Here is a 19949-nt window from a genome sequence, read left to right as displayed (position 1 = left end):
CGTGTAAACTGAGGCTCCTTAACGCGGTTCAGATATAAAGCCCTAACGGTTGGCCAAACGCGGATCGCATCCCTTGAGGAAACGAATACTCCGGCATTGTGAAGAAGTCCGGAGGTGCACATTAGCAGAAAAAGCCCTATAATCCGGTGTCAGGCGGCTGGATCCGGATCTCGGAGGCCTCCGCAACGCGCCCGCGCCTTCTCTCTCGGTTCCAATAAGTGCTATTTTTAAAAAGCATGCAGATCTCTATCCTAAGGGCAGTTATTTCCTTAAAGTTCCTAACGCGTGGGAGACAAATGAAAGCACCGCCTTTCCAGACGGGAAGATGCGTCCCCGGGCAATGAAAGTTACCCGTTACACTGTGATGTGACTCAGCGCCACGGGGGGGGGGGGGGGGGGGGGGGGGGGAGGGCTCTGAGGGCTTCAGGTCCTTTGTCCACGACAGCGTGGTCACAAAACCTGCACCCGCTGTGGGGGGGGGGGAGCAGGGGGGGCTTTAGCCGGCTGTGTCAGCGCCTTGGGTCAGGGATGAGTTCTCTGGGCCCTGGGCCCCAGTCCGAGCCTGGCAGGTGGGCGTCACCCCGCCAGCTGACCCCTTGTGAGTGGGAGCGAGGCTCTGGAGACGGGGAGCGTTCTCTGTGAGAGGAACCCCGCCCCCCCCGCCCCCCGGGCTCCTGGAAGCCACCCCAGCCAGGGCCTCCGTCAGGTTCCAAGGAACTGATCGAGTCGGGGGGAGCACCCCACCTGACCCTTGTGCCAGGACGAAGGCCGGAGAACGAGGGCGCGCAGCCGGGGGGGGGGGGGCCCTGTCCTAGCCGAGACCCCGGCCCCACCCGGTCCTCCGCCCCGCCACTTCCCCCCGTGGAAGCCTCCCACGGGCGGGTGAGAGCAGGCGAGCGGCGGGGGGGGGGGGGGGGGAGGGGGCGGGCCGGCCGGCGCGTCCACGGCTCCGCGCCCGGCACCTCTGCCCCGGAGCCGACCCAGCACCTGTACCCCCTCCCCAGCTCTGAGGAGGTCAAGAGCGCGGTCGTGCCGGCCCACGCGGGCTTGCCCACGGCTGGCTCCCGTTTACGTTAATAACCAGGGACACGCTGCCTCCTGGCAATAGAAAGGCGACGTAGGTTTCTGGGACCCAAGTGGATCTCTGACGTGCTTGCTTCCGTTGCCATGGGAGCAGTCAGACGTGAGCCATCCTCCGCCCCCGACTATTCACGTTCACGTCCCAACAGCCAGGGGTCTCTGCCGGCCGCCGGGCTGCTTGCTAGCACGTGGCGGGAAAAGACGTGGCTGGCGCGTCTCCAGCAGCCCGGCGGCCCTTCTTGGCTGTGCTCTGCCGGTGCTGCAGCAGACGCGGGCCAGCACCCCCCCACACACACCCCTACCCCGCCCACCCCACCCCACCCCCCCACCCCACCCGCCCAGCCCACTCGGAAGGCGGGGCCCTCCTACCACAGCCAGGTATTTGCATCTCATTGTGCACTGCTGTTTTCTCTCTCAGCCTCCTGACAGACGGAATGCCCATGTGCCCCAAACCCGCGTTGAATCCTAATCCTTACTGGAGAGGGAAGGCTCCATTGCTCCCCCCCACCCCTACACACACACACACACACACACACACCCCGGGCCCCGTGTCTCTCCACCCCCCTGCCAGCACCTGGATCTTCTTGAACTTCAGCCTGCAGAGTACTGAGAAGGCGATGTCCGGTGCTTTGCCAGGCTGGCCTGAGTTCGAGAGAGCCGGCGGCGGACACCCCTCCATGTGTCCTCTGAGCCCCAGGGCCTTCTCGCCCCTGTGACTAGGGGGTCACCGCGATGGGACAGTGACTCACAGACACCCACTCGCCTCGACCTCCGGCGTCCAATCGCAAGTGCAGAAGGTGCCCTAAGACTTCACGTTTATTGGAAAGCAGCACACATACACGGAGAACACGCGGGCTGGGGATATGGCCTAGTGGCAAGAGCGCTGGCCTCGCATACATGAGGCCCTGGGTTCGATTCCCCAGCACCGCATATACAGAAAACGGCCAGAAGGGCCGCTGTGGCTCAAGTGGCAGAGTGCTAGCCTTGAGCGGGAAGAAGCCAGGGACAGTGCTCAGGCCCTGAGTCCAAGGCCCAGGACTGGCCAAACAAAACAAGACAAAACACAGAGAACACGCTGGAAAGTACAGAAATTCTAAAAACCACCAGAATAGGAGTTAGAAACCACACTAGATCCGTTGAATATACATACAGGTCCTCCTCATACCCAGACGTGCCTGTGTATTTCTGTAGTTCATCCAGGGTGACTTTCATCTCTATGAAAAGCTCATGTGCCTTAACTTTTTAATAAAATATTATGGCGCAATCGATAATGGAAATATAGTTTTCACATTTTGTTAAGTTGATAAAAATATAACAGATAGTAGAAAAATATGCAACAGATTTTTTTTCTTTGTTTTCTCTCCTATAACCAGGCTCTTGTACCTTTCCTTTCCTCTTTTCTCTCTTGATTTTTGTCCCCTGGAGTTTCACTAGAAGCGCAGTGACCAGGGGCATTTTATTTATTTTTGTTTGCTTTGTGGCTTTTTTTGTTGCCAGTCCTGGGGCCTTGGACTCAGGGCCTGAGCACTGTCCCTGGCTTCTTTTTGCTCAAGGCTAGCACTCTGCCACTTGAGCCACAGCGCCATTTCCAGCTCCTTCTATATATGTGGTGCTGAGGAATCGAACCCAGGGCTTCATGCATACGAGGCGAGCGCTCTACCACTAGAGTGCCAGGTCTGCCTAGAGGCGTTTTATGAGTGTGTGCTCCAGGTGTTTCCTCTGCTGAGACAGCATCTTTTCTTACACTGCACTTTCTGGAATTCACCCACCTCATTTTCTTGCCTTCAGAGACCAGAGCAGAGCTCGTATTCTTGGATGCTTGGCGGACAACCACCCCTTAGTCACAGATGGAGCTCGGCTTTGTGAAAATGGTTGGTAAACTGCTCATAACAGACCGGAGGCGAGAATAAAGACCAACCCTGTATAAACAATATATGACTACAAAAGTGAATCTGCTGATGAGAAGAATAAAGCTCAAAAATCCAGTCAGTACACAGTCGCTTTGGAAACGGATGGGATTAGCTGACTTCCCATGTAGCTTGGGCGACTTGGCATTTCACACAAGCGAAACCTAGTGAGCACGCGTCCCTCGTGGAACCCTTGCCGTTTGCTAGTTTGAAGGCTGCTGAGCGGAGGAGGGCTCGCTGCCCACCACGCCCTGCCTCCCGGAGTTCAGCGAGAGGAGGAGGCACTGGGATGTGGTCTGCTTAAACACGCCGAAGAGGCCAGGAGCTGCCCGGCACTCCTCAAACGATGCCCCTCGAGTTGATTCAGGAAGACCACTCAGCCATTTTGCTGCAAATCTGACGGCACGGGCAGGGACAGTCTCCGCGTCCACTTCCTCCCGTCGGGTCCTTCCCCTCCCTTGTGGCGTGGGGTCTGCTAAGCCTGGATCTTTTCAATGGGGGGTCCATTGAGTTTTGTTCAATAGCACACTTACCACATTGCCCTATGTTTTCCTTAGAGTCTCCGTGGGGTTTTAAAGCTGCTCAGCTATCCGTCCATGTGGTCGCTGCAAACCAAGTGCAAGTGTGACTTCCTGAATACTGCTCACAGGTGTGACCTCGTGTCTACTGCTCACAGGACAGGTGTGACTTTGTGAACACTGCTCTCAGGTGTGAGTTCACTGCTCACAGGTGTGACCTCATGACTACTGCTCACAGGACAGGTGTGACTTCGTGAATACTGCTCACAGATGTGAGTCTGTCAACACTGCTCAGAGGCCCGGAGGTAGACCTTGCCACACCTACCATTTAAGGAAGTATGTGACACAGAAGAATAAGAGCTGCCACTTCCTGGGTTCCTGGAGCCCAGCACGGCCGCCTCCCTTGGGGTGGGGCAGGGCCCCCTGGCAGTTCTGGAGTCCTTCGGAATGAGTCAAGGGCACATTTAAGGGCACAGAAAGCTGCAATGCCCAGACAGGCCTGCCAAGGGGCTCCGAGTTCCCAGATCCTCTGCTCCTCCAAGCCCCTGTAATGAAAACACAAATTAAAGGTGGCTGGCGCCTCCAGCTGGTCATCCTTGCTGCTGAGGAGGCTGAGGATGGCAGCGTGGAGCCAGCCCAGGCCGGAGCCACCTAAAAGCTGGAAGTGGAGCTGTGGCTCCAAGTGGTAGAGCTCAGGAGCAGCGCCCAGGCCCCACGCAGGGCCGACAGCACGCGTGGGAGGTGTGCACACTCGTGTGCGTGCACACACGGAGTCACAGCTGAACGCCATCTCTAGGGGCCCTCCTCAGGTGCGGCCCCCAGCGCCCAGCACCCTGGCTCTCTCCTCCCTGGCTCCTTTAGACAACCTTAAGCAAACACCAGCGCCCCCGAGTCTCCGTGGGGCCGTGGGAATGTTCGTCTCCGCTATGCCAGCATTTGGACCTGATTTCTGGATCCTTCAGTCTCTGCAGGGGGTGTTTTGTGGGCAACCATGAAACCATCCCCAGCCGGGATGTCTCTGAGGCTGGCTGGGAGCTGGGGGGGGGGGGCACCGTGTCTTCTGCTGTCCCCTATAAACACCTGCCCCCCCACCCCCAAACCTGTGCCCCGCTGTCCTCCTAACATCTGCCCAGGGCCCAGCAGGAGCACCGGGGTGACTGCTCCGCCCAGGCCCTGACACAGGCTCGGGCAAGGCCCAGCCAGCGGGGGAGCTGGGTCCCTGCGTCAGCGGCTGGGGTGCCCTGGGGTGCGGTTCCCCGGGTGCCCGCCGGGCGGACAGGGCTGGAGATACCATCGGGGCCCGGGGGCGAGGTGCCGGGGGCGGGGGGGGGGGCAGGTCCCGCTCCGCAGGTCGGGACCTCCGCGCGGCCCCCGAGGGCTGCCCTGCCCGCGGCCGGCCGGGTCCCGGGGCGGGCGGGAGGGCGGTGTTTACCTGGCGCGGGCCGGGGCGGGGCCCGGCGGCGCGGGGCGGGGACGCGGGGCGGGGACGCGGGGCGGGGACGCGGGCGCGAGCTCCTCCCGCCTCGCCGCCGGCCCTGAGCACCGCCGCCCAGCGCCCGGCGGGACCGGGACCGGGACGGGGGCTCCGGCCGCCTGCGATCGCGACCGGCCCGGCGCGCGGTGAGTGTCCCCGGGCGCGCCCCGCGCTTTGTCCGCCTCTCGGGTGCCGTGCGCGCGGGGGTTCCCCGCGGCCCTGCGCGGCCCGGCCCGGAGGGGAGGGCAGGGGAGGGCAGGGGAGAGGCTCCGCGGGCCCGGCTCCGCCCTCCGCGGCCCCGGCCCCGGCCCCGGCCCCCGCGCTGCCCGCCGCGCCCGCGCGCCCGAGGCCGGGCATGGCCGGGCGGGCTCCGCGGAGGCGCCGGCCGCGCGCCCCGGTGCTGGCGGCTGGCAGGCGGGCGGGCGGAGGCGCGCAGCGCGGGGCCGGCGGGGCCGGGCCTGGTGCGGGCGCAGGAAGGCCTTCTGCGGGTGGGCACCCTCGGGCCGGACGCGCCCCTGCCCAGCGCCCTCCCGGCTCCCGGCCGCGCCCCAGGGACCCGCGCGCTGTCAGGTCAGAGGCCGGGGCACAGCAGGTGGCACCGCAGAGAGGGGAACCCAGTGATCGTGACCCACCGTGAATACAGGTTCACTGTGCCCAAAGCACCGCTTGCTTCCGTTAACGCTGGGTTGAACGAAATCTGTTTGATTCCTATCAACCTTGAAAACCTTCCCAGAGTGACCCGTTCCCGCCTCACTATGCGAAGGAGGATGAGTTAGAACCCAGAGCCTGGGCACTGCCCCTGCTCAAGGTCTGCTGCCCGGGCTGCGGCTCCGCTTCCAGCTTCTCCAGGTCGGGGTCGGGGTCGGGTTGGGTGGAGATGAGTCTCACGAACTCTCCTGGTGGCCTCCAACCACAGTGCCCGGAGCACAGCCTCCCGAGTGGGTCCCGCCATGGGAAGAAAAGAAGCGCCGGTTGTCCGTTCTGGGGGTTTCCTACATCTGCCTGGGTTTCTACTTGTTAGTTGAAGGTGGTTTTGCTGGACTTCAGTTTCTTCCTAGGCACGTTAAAAGCACGAAGCCTTTGAGATCAGCAGTTGCCTCTGCCTTCTCAAATGCCAAGAGCATCTCTGACCACTTCCAAGTGCCTAGGCCTTCTTCCAAGAGCTACCTATGACTTCATTGAATTCTCTTACTGCCCAAGGAGACGCTCCTTTGGAGTCACTGCTCTATTAACAGCCTCCTCTCTGCTGTCAAGGAACCTGAGGCACCGAGCGGCGAGGTACATCACCCTGGGGGCACAGCTGGAAAGAGGCGGCGTTCTCTGCCGGGGAGAATTCCACCAGCTCCCACTTGCCGCTGTCCTGGTCAGTCTTCAAGTTCCACCACCGACGAGTGAGTGTCCGCCCTCCGGGGACTGGAGGTGGACGCTGCCCCTGAGCTTTGCTCTTGTCTCGTTAAGATCTAGCCCTTGCCGCCTGGTGCAGCGGCCGGGGACTGGCTCGCCACGGCTGCTGTCTGAGGCCCGTGGGCGGAAGTGAGCCTTACTCCGCTTCAGCTGGTGACATAGCCAGGGGCGAATGCCGGGAAGCCACCAGGACGGACTTAGTCCATCCGCTGGGTCGAGTCCAGCCAGTGGACTCGATCACTGTTCAAACATCAATGTGTAAGAAGTTCTTATAATCTGACGGTGCCCAGTGTTGAAGAAGGTACGGAAAAATGAGGACTGTCACTCGTGAGGAACAGAAACAGGAACCGATACTTCAAAGAGCCAAATATGGTTATCTGTCCCCTGAGTGATTTCACTCCCAAGTCCCTGGTCGTCTGCAGGGTGCCAGAACCTCCCCCCCCCCCACGTGGGTGCTCACCGAGGCCATTGGTTGGAACCACCGCTGCGAGATCCCTGAGGACTTAGCCGCCACTCTAGCTAGGAGAGAGTCCAGTCGGGAGCGCCGGCGCGGGCCTGGAGCCCAGCCCTCTGGAGGCAGAGCTGGAGGCCACTCTGGGCCACCTAGCAGCCCGCTGGCCTCCTTCAGCTTTCAGGCATGATGTTCATTTGCATGTGTGTAAGTGTGCACTTGTGTGGGTGGGTGTAGCTCCATGTGAGGTCACCACCATGCGGCACGGTGACACAAGACCCAGGGCTGTTTGTGCAGCGGCCTCAGGCCCCTCTCCCGTCACAGCTGACTCCTCCGTCCCCGCCTGAGACCGCGGTGACCGCGGCGACTCTGTTCCTTGTGGGCTGTCATTGCGTCATTTCCAGACTGGGTGTAAAGGGGTTTTCACACATATGGAGCCTCTTGATCTTGGCCCTTCCCACGGCTCCTTCCTCCCGCTCCTGTGCAGCCATCTCCCCCGTGCCGGCCCCAGCTCCTCTAGGCCTCCTCCCTTCCAAGGGGACTTGGGTTATTGCAAGTTGGGGTCCATGTGCATGACGTTGCTCTCAACATTCACCCGCATTTCCGTGGGAACGTGGTCGTGCAATCCCTGGGGCGTTTGGTAAACACGTGGGATTGAGGAAGCTGCCGGTTCCTTTCAGGGTTTCCCATCCGCACCGGCCCTTCTGAGCGGCCCGGGGTCTCCGCACACACCCGGCCTGTCGCTGTGTTCTTGAGCTTCTGGCTGCTGTCGGGGCTGCCGGGTGCCCGCCCTTGGCTCACGAGGCCTCGGTTTCTCTCGTGCGTCTCTCCTCCGCCCTCCGCAGCTCCTCCCCAGCGAGGCGAGCCCCCGCCGCTCCGGCCCCGTTCCCGGTCGGATTGTCTTTTCATTCCTGACCTCGGCTTGGTTCGGCGTGTTTTTGCAGGTCTTTCCCACCGGGTTAGCTTGTCTTCGCATCTTCTCCACAGTCTTGTGCAGAAAACAAAGAACTTGTTTCGTTTCGATGTGTTTCCTTTTTTAATTCTTCCATTCATAGACCGTGAGCTTTGCTATGAAGTCATAAGAACTCTTCGCCCTATCTGAGGTCCCGAGCTTTTCTTTCCTACACATTTTGCACTTCCGCCCGTGCTCTATTTTATTGTAACTTTAAGGACATACATGTTTTGCTTCAGGTTTTCTTTTCCCCCCCTGGGTTTTGACTTTGTTGCCAATAAATGGCCACCGGACTGTTCATTGGAATGGGGGGGGGGGTCCTTCCTCCACTGGCTCGCTTTTGCATCGCGTCACGGTCTTCCCCGTGCCGTTTTGGGCTCTCCGTTCTGTTCCCCTGAGCCAGGACTGCACCGACTCCATCGAGGCGCCCGTGGAGTGAACTGTCCTCAGGCGGAAAGGCGGTCCTCGCTCGGTCGCCCTCGGAGCAAACCGTCTCCTCCGCTCTTCTCTGCCGCTCCACGTCATTTCTGGAGCGGTGTAAGTGACACGCGCAGGCGCGTCACTGGTGGTTGGAGGGGAACACCGCCCGCGCACCGATGAGAATTGACAGCTTGCCGTGCCCGTCTGCCGCGCCCGTCAGAGGCGGCGCTGGTTACGTTGGTCTCTTTGTTTCATCCGTGTTTCCGCGGTGCTCAGCGTACAGCGTCGGAAGCCGTGAACCGTAGGTCCTATGACACATTCCTTTTTCTTGGGACGGCTATGAGGGGCGTGTATTTTTAACTTCAGTCTTCACCAGTCCGTCGAGAGCTGAGAATAGTGTCAGTGCGCTCGCTGATCCGTGCCCCCCGGAAATCTAGAAGGTTTGTGGGATGGATGGGTTGCCACCCTAGGATGTTCTGCGTACGTGTCGCTCCACCCGCGAGTGTGGCCGCTTCCTCTTTCCTTCCCGCCTGGATCCTTTCTGTTTCCTTTGCACCAACGTGGCCTCCCCGCCGCCCCCCGCGCGCGGCCCGCTCGCCGCCGGTCAGCAGCCGCTGGCGTTTCACCGGGAATTCTCAGGCGTGCAGCGCCCAAGCCCGATCTCGGACCCGCCGCCCGGCAGGCGGTCTCGGGGAGCGCGAGGGCCGGGAAAGTGAACTCGGGACGCCTGCTGTACCTGGGGGGAGGGGATGCGCGTGGAGGCCCACGGGGGCCCAGGCCACGCAGCTCACCCACCCAGGCGCGTGGGCGCGCGCGCTGACCAACGCACGCTGTGAGCGGTCAGCACATCCGGACTGGACGCACGTGCCTAAGCCCGTAACGCTCGGGAGGCGGGGACTGGGGGTGCGGTCTGAGCCAGCCCAGGCATAAGGGCCTGACAGACTCCATCTCAACCAACGGCCTGGGGGGGCATGGGGGGGGCACGGAACTGCCCGTCACCCGGCCCGGAGCTCGCGCGGTGACGTGGTGCAGCTGGTGGAGGCCCGTCACTCCTAGTGACCAGGGGATGCGCAGAGAGGGACGGCCCAACCCCGAGCACAGAAGGGAGATGCCATCTCAAAAAAAGGCCAGCACAGAAAGGGTTGGAGGCACGGGCCAAGCGGTAGAGCACCCGCCTAATAGGTCCAAGGACATAGGCCCTTTTTAGCACCACTAAAACAAACCAGTTTGCTGTGTTTCACTAATTTCCGCGTATGCAGAAAGTGCTAATGGCGTATTGGTTGTATCATTTATTTCTAATGCTTTGTCCGTGTTTACTAGACGGCCTCTTTTTGTCTGTGAATGCTGCTGCGTCGGATGCGCCTGTTTATGGGTGCTCGGATCCCTTGTTTGGTTTCTTGGGTGACTGAAACCTCTCGTGGTTCCTAAGCTCACTGTCTAAGCCGGTTTCTCGGCTGACTGTCACTGTTCCTCCTGCTCAACCCTGGGGGTCGGGGGGGAGAAACGCCGGAGGGCGAAGGCCACCTGGCGCCCCTGCCCGCTGACACCTGCTCCCGAGCGCGCGCTCCGCGAGAGAAGAGCAGATGAGCCTCGGGGCCCAGGCCCCCCGTGAGCCGTGAGCACACGGGCCCAGCTGTGCAGGAGGCCCAGAGACGGCCGGGCCGCAGCGCCTGGCACCCCCCAACGCCGGCTCTGAGGGCCCCACGGAGGCCTGCGTGGCACCAGTGTGGCCCACGGCCTGACCCCTCCCCCCTCCCGGTGTGCGCGCACGCCCGACCCCTCCCCCTCGGGTGTGCGTGTGCGCCCTCCCCCTCCCCCTCCCGGTGTGCGTGTGCGCTCACCCCCTCCCCCTCCCGGTGTGCACGCGCGCCCTCCCCTCCCCCTCCCGGTGTGCACGCGCGCCCTCCCCCTCCCCCCGTGTGCACGCACACCCTCCCCTCCCCCTCCCGGTGTGCGTGTGCGCTCACCCCCTCCCCCTCCCGGTGTGCACGCACGCCCCCCCTCCCCCTCCCGGTGTGCGCGCGCATCTGCAGGCCAGCTGGCGTCTGAGGCGGCGGCTGTGTGTCCGATTGAGTGGCTTTGTTTGAGATGCTTCCGTGTGGCCGCGGCCGCTTTGGGTCAGGGTGCGGGAGATGCCGTCCCTGCCCCGGGAACTGACGGCCGCCACGCTTGGCTTGTGGGGGCGGCGTCCTGCCACGCACCCTGTTGTGCCCCGTCCTGTGCAGCGGCCCCCGTCGCCCTGGCCTGGCGCCCCGCCGAGCCCCGGCAGGCGGTGCCCGCCCCTCCCGGGCTCCCGGGGCTGAGGTTCTCGGCCTGGGGTGAGGGGTTAGCGCGTGTGCGTGCGTGTGTGCATGGGAGCACGCCGTGTGGACCGGTGTTGCCGTTTCTCTCTGCTCCCTGTCACACGGGAGCTGCGGAGCCCTCGCCGAGCACTGGGCCTCCAGCTCCGCGAGCGGGGTGGGAGCTGACACCCCGCGCAGGTAGCTCTGCCGGGGTGAACACCCCCCCCCCATTCCCACACACCGCCAGGCCACGCCTTCCTCTGCCTGAGCGCTGAGCCGCCCAGGGCCGGTCTCCTTCCTGCTGATAAGGAAAGCCGTTGGCCGGGGAGAGACGGCACACCGGGCCCCCCCAGACCCAGGGCTGGGGAGAGACGGCACACCGGGCCCCCAGACCCAGGGCTGGGGAGAGGAGGCAGCACCCAGGCCCCTGGGCCCCCAGATCCAGGGCTGGAGAGAGAGGAGGCAGCACCCAGGCCTCCAGATCCAGGGCTGGAGAGAGGAGGCAGCACCCAGGCCTCCAGATCCAGGGCTGGGGAGAGAGGAGGCAGCACCCAGGCCCCTGCTGCCTCACTGGTGCCCTCCAGAGGCCCCACCGCCTTGGGCCCTTGACTGGGTCACCTCAGAGCTGAGTTACTCATGCGTGTGTGATTCTGGCAAGCCCGCAGATGAAGACACGCCACCCACGTCCGGGTGGCTTATCAAGTCACCGGGGCGTGCGTGCGTGCGTGCATTCGCCCGGATGTGTGCGTTCTCCCGCTCTTGATTCCTGCAAGAGGCGTTGCTAGGCAGTCTCGGTTTTGACAGAGGCGTGAAGTTAGTCTGCACAGAACGCGGGTGGGCTGAGGTGGGGGGGGGCCTGAGGCGGGGGAGGGGGCCCCCCGCCCCCAGCCCCGTCACGGCGCGTGCTGGCAGGCCTGGATTCTGTCTTCAGATCCTCCCCTCCTCCCGTGACTCATCAGAGCAGCCTCTTCGCGGCCACCGTGTTTGAAAAGATCGACCGGTGCCGGTGGGCGCCTGGGAGGCCCGGTTGGTTATCGGCTGCCTGAGACGGCTTCCTCGCGGGGGAGTGGCACAGCCGTCACAGCCGTCGCTACAAGGTGGGGAAGGAAGGAAGGCGGCGTGGCCCCAGGCTCCATCTCCTTTCTGGTGCCCTCCTCCTGGACGGATCCGACACTGCGCGTCCAGAACGCTCCTTCCGTCACACCGGCGTCCGGTCAGTCCAGGAGCTGGGGCCTCCGCCCCGGGAGCTAAGGTCCGCGGGCGGCCTAGGAGGCAGGAGAAGGCCCTGCGGGGACGGGGCTCCGCCCAGCCCTGCCCGCCGTCGCCCTGCCCAGGCCCGGCCCGGTTAAACCTCACACCCGCAGAGCGGGGCTCCCTGAGCCGCCCTGGCTGGCTGGCGGCAGAGCCCCGAGCCCAGGCTGTGGGTAGCACCGCGTGGCCGGTCTCCCTCTCGTTCTCTGAGTAGCGTTGTCATTTCCTGTGATGTTGTTGTTGGTAGGGGGGCGAGTGGGGGGGTTTGATCTCGGGCCTTCGGCTACCTTGGCGCGTGACCACGTGCGCCACGCCTTATCTCGTCACGCTGCTTTTGTTATTTTTCGACGAGAGCCTTGCTTTTGCCCAGGAGAGCCTTCTACGTATGCTTCCCACACCGCCGGGAGGACACGCACCCAGCTTTTTATCTGGGGGGGATGGGGGGAGGTTTTATAAAGGGTTTTTTTTTTTTTTTTTTGCCCGGCTGCCCTCAAACTATAATCTCCCCGATCTGCACCTCCCCAGGAGCCAGCGTGCCGGCTCCATCGCCACGCCCAGCCGCGCGTGCATTCCTGTAAGTTCTGTTGCGTGTCGGGGTGGGGAGGACTAGCCCAGAGCAGAGCAGCCACGTGGAGATGAAGGGCCTGGTCAAGACCGTGTCTTCTGTGGGACCGCCCCGGGGTTAGGGACCCCCATGACCGCCTGGCCGCCGGTTCCACTGGGAAGGTTCTGGAAGGAAGTCACTCGGTCCAGCGCTGCCTGCCCGCGATCGGAAGATGGGCACCCGGCCGCGTCTCCCGCGGCCGGCCTCGGCACGCACCGGTAACCCGATTCGAATCGGGAGAGTTCACATCCACGGCCCCGGGGTTCGCCTCGCTGTTTCCAGAAAGGACAGGTTGTTTCGTCGTCACCGCGGAGTACGGCTCCGCTCCGCCCCCTGCCCGCGGGGGTGCCGGCCCGGCCCCCTCCACGCAGCCAAGGGTCCCACCGTGCCGCCCCCGCCCGGCCCCCTCCACGCAGCCAAGGGTCCCACCGTGCCGCCCCCGCCCGGCCCCCTCCACGCAGCCAAGGGTCCCACCCTGCCGCCCCTGCCCGGCCCCCTCCACACAGCCACCGTGCCGCCACCCGCCTGCCCCTGGGGGCCGCAGGACCCCGTCAGCCTCCTCAGACCGCTGGCCTCGGCGCCTTGTCGCCGGCTCCGCGCGTGCGGGGCGCGTGCCTCGCACTCGGGACAGGCCCTGCCGTCTGCCAGGCCGCCGGGAGGGGCCCGCGGCCGGGTGATGGGGCTGGCGGGGGGAGCAGGGCCCGCCTGGGGTTGGTACCCAGGACCTTTGCACGGCCGGTGGCCCACGTCTCCGGGCCGTGGGGCCTGGCCTCTGAGGCTTGGGAACTGGAGTCAGATCCCCAGGGCAGGCTGAGGAGGAGACGTCCCCGGGGCCCCACCCCGGGACGGCCGCCCTCGGGCCTCAGGCTCCTCCCTGGGCCCCCCGGGGGCTGCTCCCTGCCCCGGTGAGGAGGCAGGGCGGGGCGCGCTTCCTTGCGGGACCGGGGTGACGCTCCTCCGTGACGAAGGCCAGAGCCGGCGTGAGCAGCGGGGAGGGGGGCCCAGGTGGACTGCGGTGACCGGCCCCGCCCGCCGGCCCCCAGGGTGATGGGGGCTCCGCCCGCCCCTCCCACGGTGGAGAGGAGCTCCCCCGTGGGCCTGCGGCTTTCACGCAGCCTCCGGTCTCTTCACGAGGGCCGCGGGAGTGGAGCGCCTCCCTCCCCCGGCACAGACGCGTGGGATCTGTGTCTCTGGGCCACGCGGTTCCCCGGTCAGCATTGCTCTTCCAAGCTCGTCTTCCTGGGGCCGGAGCGAGCCTCTGTGTATGTGTTCGGCTCTCCCCCCTTGCGGTCGCCATTTCCAGGGTGACCCTCAGAGCAAGCCGGGAGCTCCACAGCCAGAAACCTGAAGCTCTGTTCTGACCACGGCTTCACCTGCCCGCTCGGCGGGTGGTCCTGGAGTGGGAAACTTGAGGGGCCGACGTGGGATTCCCGTGCACGCCGCCGTGGGGCCGGTCCGTGGTTTTCGGTCCCATCGGGACGGACCCGCGAGGCCTGGGCTCCGGGGGAAGGGCCGGCCGGCCAGTGGGCAGCGGGGAGGGGAGGGCTGGGCCCCACGGGCAGCCCAGGGGGAGCCGGAGCCCCCCGTTCAGAGGGACGGGGGAAGGCACGGAGTCGACGGCGGGATCCGCGGTGGGCGAGGCCCGCGTGGCCCCGGGCGGGACGGGCAGAGGGGAGGAGGGGTGGGGACGAAGACGGGGTGAGGGAGCACGCGCACTCCCCGCCGGCCCGCTTCAGAAACCAGGGGGCTCTCCTGCCTGCCGCTCCCCTGCCAGCCCCTGGGACCGTCAGACGCCCCGAGGCAGGAGAGGGGACGGCTCGGGGCCGGGGGCCGCGGCGGAGGAGGCCAGCCGCTCCCACACAGCTCTGCAAGATGTCCGCGTGGGTCACGTGCGTGCGTGTGTGGTTTGGGGCTGTGGTTTGGCGAGGCTGGAGGCTGTGTGCTGCGTCTGGACCCAGGGTGTCATTATGAGAAGGCTTCCGGCCTGAGCAAAGGTGACTGCATGCAGAGAGCGGGCTTCACCGTGCTGTTGTTTGTAGAGAAAAGCGGAAGAGGAACAGAGGCGGGGAGGGGGGAGGGAGGGAGGGAGGCAGGGAGGGAGGGAGACGGAGCAAGCGGCCAGGAGGAGGAAGGGTTACGCACCCCTTCACTTGACTCATTTTTTTTCCCCTTCAGGCCTTTTATTTCTATGCCTGAGTCATTTGCTGTTTTTATAATGTGGCCCCGGCACTTTGGGAAGCCAAAGCAGAACTGCTCTGCCCACCCCTGCCCCCCACGGGCTGTCACGGTGCGCAGGGTCCCTCTGCAGGCCGACGGGTGTCCACGGCCCCGGCCCGCCCACCCACCCGCCCGCCTGCCCCCACCTGCCCGCCCGCCCGCCCATCTACCCGAGGAGCCTGCTCAGCCCTGAGCTCAGCCCCCGGCCACTGTGCCATCTGCAGTCCTGCCATTTCCTCCTGGTCCTTGGAGGCCGGCCAGGGTCTCCAGGGCCGGCAGGAGGAGGTCGGTGCTGCTGAGGCTTCTGGGGCTCTCTCCTGGGGTCTTCTGGGCCCCTGGCTGCTCAGTCGCTACAAGGAACCAGATGGCGACCTTCTAGAATGTTCCCTGTGCCTCCTTCATTCCTTGGCTTCCGCGTTCCCCATTCTGGGATCCCGGTCTCTCCACCAGGCTGAATCCCGCTTGCAGCATCTCCCTGAGAGAATCCTTTCTGACAAATTCGCCTGGCCACCCCCCCCACCCCAGTGATGCCAGAGCCCAATGCAAAAAGCCCAGTGACTCCCCCCGCCCGTGCGGGCCGTCCGTGGGGTCGAGAAGACGGCCTCGTTCTGTGCGACGGTCCTCGTGCCACACAGAGCCGGGCCGGCGGCCGGCGCCGAGACCCCCAGGGTCAGCCCGGAGGTGAAGGAGGGCCGGGCCCGTGGCGGCGGTCAAGTGCTCCGGGACGGCCTGCCTGAGCGACCCAGTGCCAGGCATCCCGTCGCCACTTCCGAGTCCAGACAGCTCCCTCCGCCCGGGACACGGTCACCTGCAGCCGCAGGGGGTGCTGGGAAATGGACCGGGTCACCTGCAGCCGCAGGGGGTGCTGGGAAATGGACCCGGTCACCTGCAGCCGCAGTGGGGGCTGGGAAATGTCCCTCCCCTGGGTGGCCGCAGGGGGTGCTGGGAAGTGCCCCTCCCCGGGGCAGGCGGCCCTGTTTCCGCCACAGCGGCTCCCGTGGTGAAGGAAGCCGGGGAGATCTCTGCCGCGCGGACGAGGGCTGTGGTCTCCAAGCAGAGCAGACGTCTCCGCAGTGCGCTAGGAAATCCTCACCCAGGGTTGCCGTGGCTTTCGCCAGGCGGGGAACCCCCTTTCTGTGAGGGGGCGGTGCACATTCCGGGCCTCCGGCCTCTGGAGGGCAGCGGCTCCGCTCTCTCTCGGAGGTGTCAGGAAGGGACCTGGAGCGAACAGCAGAGGCAGCAGCCCTGCCCCCACGGGGCGCGGCGCGCGCTGGCGGGCTTTCTAGCGCGGGGCTGCGGGTTGCCCACCCTGGCTGGCCTCCCTGGGCGTCCTGGCTTACACAGAAACAGAGTTAGGTGTCGTATCAGGGGTGGTGAAATCGCGGTGTCATCGTCCAGCCAGGGCAGCGTTTCAAGTGACTGGGTGTTTGGTTGGCCCGTGTTTAGAAACGCGTGGAAGTTCCACTCCAGCAGAGTGGCTCCGGCCTGTGCAGTCATCGCCGTGTCTTGAGGCAGATATAAATTGAAGAGGATACACCGGGCTCCTCGGAGGTCCGATGGTGCCATGGCGGGCTGGGCTCTGGGTCTGTTGGAGTCAGAGGATGGTGTCACGGCAGGCTGGGCTCTGGGTCTGTTGGGTTGCTTTGTGGTCCCGGAGCTTGGCCCCAGGGCCTGGGGCTCGCAGGCAGGCGCTCTCTCCCGGAGTCCTCCTCACCCGTGCGAGTGGGACACGCGGCCCTGCCGAGGGGGTCCGGTGGGAGAGCACGACTGAGACGCCGGGCCCGCGCACCGGGCGGAGGCCCCGGGAGTGGGGAGCCCGCCCCGTGCCGTCCGCAGCCGCGGCCGTGCCGGTGCCGAGCGCTTCCCCGCGGGACAGCTGCGTTCTCGCGGGTCGTGTGGAAGACGGCGCTCTGGGGACCGAGCTGGATCCTCGCTCGCGTCCTGGGGCCGCTCTAGGAGACCTGCCGGTCCCTGCGAGGTCAGCGGGGGCCACTGCCTCAGTTTCCTTATTGCTCCCCGCAGTGCCCTTTCTCCAGCCGAGAGCTCAGCCGCAGAGAACTCGTTACAGACGGGCGTGGAGTCAAACCTTTTCCCCAGCCGTTGTTGACAGGCGCTGGGACGCGAGGGCGGAGGGGCCCCGTCTTCCTCGTGCTGACTCTCCGCTCGCTCCCAGCTGCGTGTTGCACTCCGCCTTCTCTTGTGGCTGTTAGGAGTGTGTGCGATGAGCACGTCCCTTCCACCCACGGCCGTTCAGAATGTCCACAGCACTAGGCGGCCATCTTCAACCGGAAGATACCACGAGGGGCGCACGCCGCACCAGGTGCCAGAGTCCCATGGCCACGTTCTCGAGGCTTGTGGCTAGAAGAGGTGCACTCGAGGCTCGATCCTGGAGGCTCGTGGCTAAACCCTAGAGATGGAAGCACGCTCACGGGTAGCGTCTAGAGGCTGGCGGCTGAGTTGTAGAGACGCGCACGTCTGGATTCTTCTAAACCCCACTTTCTCAACTGTAGACCAGCAGCCAGGCTTACAGGGTTATGGCTGTCACGTCACAACTCGGCGGGTGTGTGGAAGTGTCCCGGGCAGAGCAGGCCCCCGTGAGGTCTTCCGGGCTGGCCTGGTCGCCCGGGGGCCGAGCCCAGGTCTGTGGAGCGCGGCACGGCTGCGTAGCGGCCCCGTCCACCACACGGCGAGGGGGCCCTGCCGACCGGCGCCTGGCCGTGCCCCCCCCCCCGTCGTGGATTCCGGCTTGCGAGCCGCCTTGGAGGGGGGAGGGGAGCGGGTGGCTGGCCCGTCCCTGCCCGGCCGTGCGGGGTGACCACGCGTGGGCTCTGTCTCGCGTGGCTTGTCTGCGTCAGTGCCGCGGCCTGACTTGGCCGTGCTCTGTGACAGCCCCCCCCCGGCCCCCCATCGCCTACCCCACGATGCTGCCACCACCGAGCCCAGGAGACAGCCCCCCTCCTCGGGCAACCCATTTTTACACCACTTTTGTGTGCCCTAAGACTTCCACTTCCCCATGAAAGCGGGAGGGGGGGCGGGGGTCACGGGCGGTTTCAGGGCTGCCTTCATTGTATGACGAAACCAGGAAGTCGGGACGGGAGAGGAGCGGCTGCCTGGGTGCTGGCCGGCCACTTGGGTGACTCCTGTGTGAGGATTGCAGCCCCGGAACCCGAGGGGGAACGCCGACGCCGTGCCCCCTGGGAATGCCAGCGCTTATCTCTTCCGTCCCGAAAGTCAGATAGCAGCCCGGTTTCGGTTTGGGGGCTGGGAGGGCGGCACCGTGTGGGCGTAGTCTGGGACCCCCCCGTGGGGTTGTAGTCTCCTGACTTCTTGCTTCTCCTCTCAAGGACAGCCCCCCCCGGGGGGCAGCTGCATTCCTGAGGAGGGGGGGTCCTAGCTGTCCCCACGGCGACGCTGTAATGGGCACCTGGTGACTCTTAAGGAACAAAGTGTGCCTTGTGTCCAGGCCGTGGACTATGTTAGAAATTGCTCCGTTTCAGGGCCGGGTCGGTGTTGTGACCTTTCCCGGGTGTAGCAGGAGCAGTAGGTACTTAATTTTATTACTTTTTTTTAAGAATCTGTCCTGTGGAATGCGATCTGGTCATTGTCCTGGGAGTCAGGCCAGAGGTGCAAGTCACAGAGCAGATGGGACTTTGTCTTCAGAGGGCTTCACAGGCACGGATTTGCTGCTAAGGTTTGGGTTAAAAAATAATCCGGAGAGCCGGGCGCCTGTGGCTCACACCTGTAGTCTTAGCCACCAAGGGGACTGAGATCTGAAGGTCACAGCTTGAAGCCAACCCAGGCAGACAAATCCTCTCCAGCTGGCCAACGAAAAGCCCGAAGTGGAGTTGAGGCTGCACGGTAGTGCCAGCCCTGAGCAAAACAGCTGAGCCCTGCGTTCAAGCCCTGGTACCAGCACAAAGAAAAGAAAAGAGAGGAAAAAAAGCAAGGGCTGCCCGGTTGTTTTTCGTCCAGTTTCCTCTGCCCTGCCAATTCTGTAGATTCTTTGCGTGCCTCTCTGACACGCAGCCTGTCTGATCTGATCTCCGCAGTTCTGAGATCCCTGGGACTCTTCAGATGAGCCTGGGGCGGTGACCGGGGCCTTCCTGGCGCTCCAAATCCACAGGTGCGGCAGGCTGACTAAAGAAAGGGGTTTCCTGACTTGTGGTGGTTGTGGCCGTCTCTCCCCCGACACAAGCAGCGTGTGTGGTACAAGATCACTGTTCCGATGGTAGAGAACAACGCGGAACGCTCAACGTTTCTCTTTCCTTTCAGCTTGTGCAGAGCCGGCCAGGGCAGGATGGGCAACCACACGGGCAAGCGAGAGGCCGCCGCCGAGAGGCCCGGCAAGGTAAGACCGGGACGGAGCCTGCCCTCCGGGCTGGGCTGAGCACGGCGTGGTCTGGGTCCTGAGACACACCTCCCCTCGGCCTGGCAGAGCCCAAGAGGGGGGCCTTTAGCTAGCGCAGAACCACCCGCGGAGCCGGGAGGAGGCTGGGCCTGCGGTTCACGATCACATATCCGTATATTGTATTGTCAGCATACTGTTATGTAATAACACAATACCATCCCACTGTCGTATTGTATTGTTATAAGTAATTATTGATGCTGAATTATTATCAAGCGATTCAGGAACATTGCTCCTCCGTAGGAATGTCATAACAGGGAAAGGAAAGGAAGGAAAGATGAAGAAGGATAGAAGGAAGCTGAGGGGAGGGGAGGAGAAGGACAAGCAGGAGGAGGAAGTGGGGGGGGAGAGGAGGAGGACTCTTCTTGTGTGCGTCAGACGCGACTGGTAAGGTTCACCAAAAAGGAAACGTGCCGCATGGTTCAGGCAGAAAGGAGTTCATTGTGGGGAGGGCAAACTGCCGGCCTGCACACCCAAGATGGAGACATGGGGGAGAGGGAGGGGAAGGAAGAAGAGAAAAAGAAAGAGCGGGAGAGAACGAGTAAGAGGGAAGAGGAAAGAGAGGGGCCTGGGAATGTGGCCTAGTGGCAAGAGTGTTTGCCTCGTACACTTGAAGCCCTGGGTTTGATTCCTCAGCACCACATGTATATATATATATATATATATATATGGGGGGGTATAATATATATATATATTTTTTAAAGGGCCAGAAGTAGAGCTGTGGCTCAAGTGGTAGAGTGCTATCCTTGAGCAAAAGGAAGCTCGGACAGTGCTCAGGCCCTGAGTTCAAGCCCCAGGACTGGGAAAAAGAGAAGAAAAAAAAAGGAAAAGAGAGCAGGGACTTGTGTTGAGCCGGGTCATAATATAGGGAAAGGCGGGAGGTGTGGGCAGGTGGATGGGATGTGACCTCAGAGAAGCAGGAGTTAACGGCCTCCAGGTGTGCCAGTTACCTAGGTCACGCAGATACTGGGTGCAGACTTAAAC

At 63.7% G+C, this 19949-nt stretch overlaps 1 protein-coding gene across 1 annotated transcript in view; it reads left to right on the top strand.

Moving 5' to 3' along the window:
* Positions 1-5086: 5086 nt before the first annotated feature.
* Positions 5087-19949, top strand: part of LOC125364116 (myelin basic protein) — a 61479-nt gene continuing 46616 nt past the window's right edge. Inside the window, exons 1-2 of the mRNA XM_048363564.1 lie at positions 5087-5125; positions 18833-18908. Coding sequence (XP_048219521.1) covers positions 18858-18908 — 51 coding nt within the window. The 5' untranslated portion in view covers positions 5087-5125; positions 18833-18857. The remainder of the gene's footprint in view (positions 5126-18832; positions 18909-19949) is intronic.

This window comes from Perognathus longimembris, chromosome 15 (assembly GCF_023159225.1).
Source record: "Perognathus longimembris pacificus isolate PPM17 chromosome 15, ASM2315922v1, whole genome shotgun sequence".
Classification (NCBI taxonomy): domain Eukaryota; kingdom Metazoa; phylum Chordata; class Mammalia; order Rodentia; family Heteromyidae; genus Perognathus; species Perognathus longimembris.
This window is presented reverse-complemented; position numbering and strand designations above follow the sequence as displayed.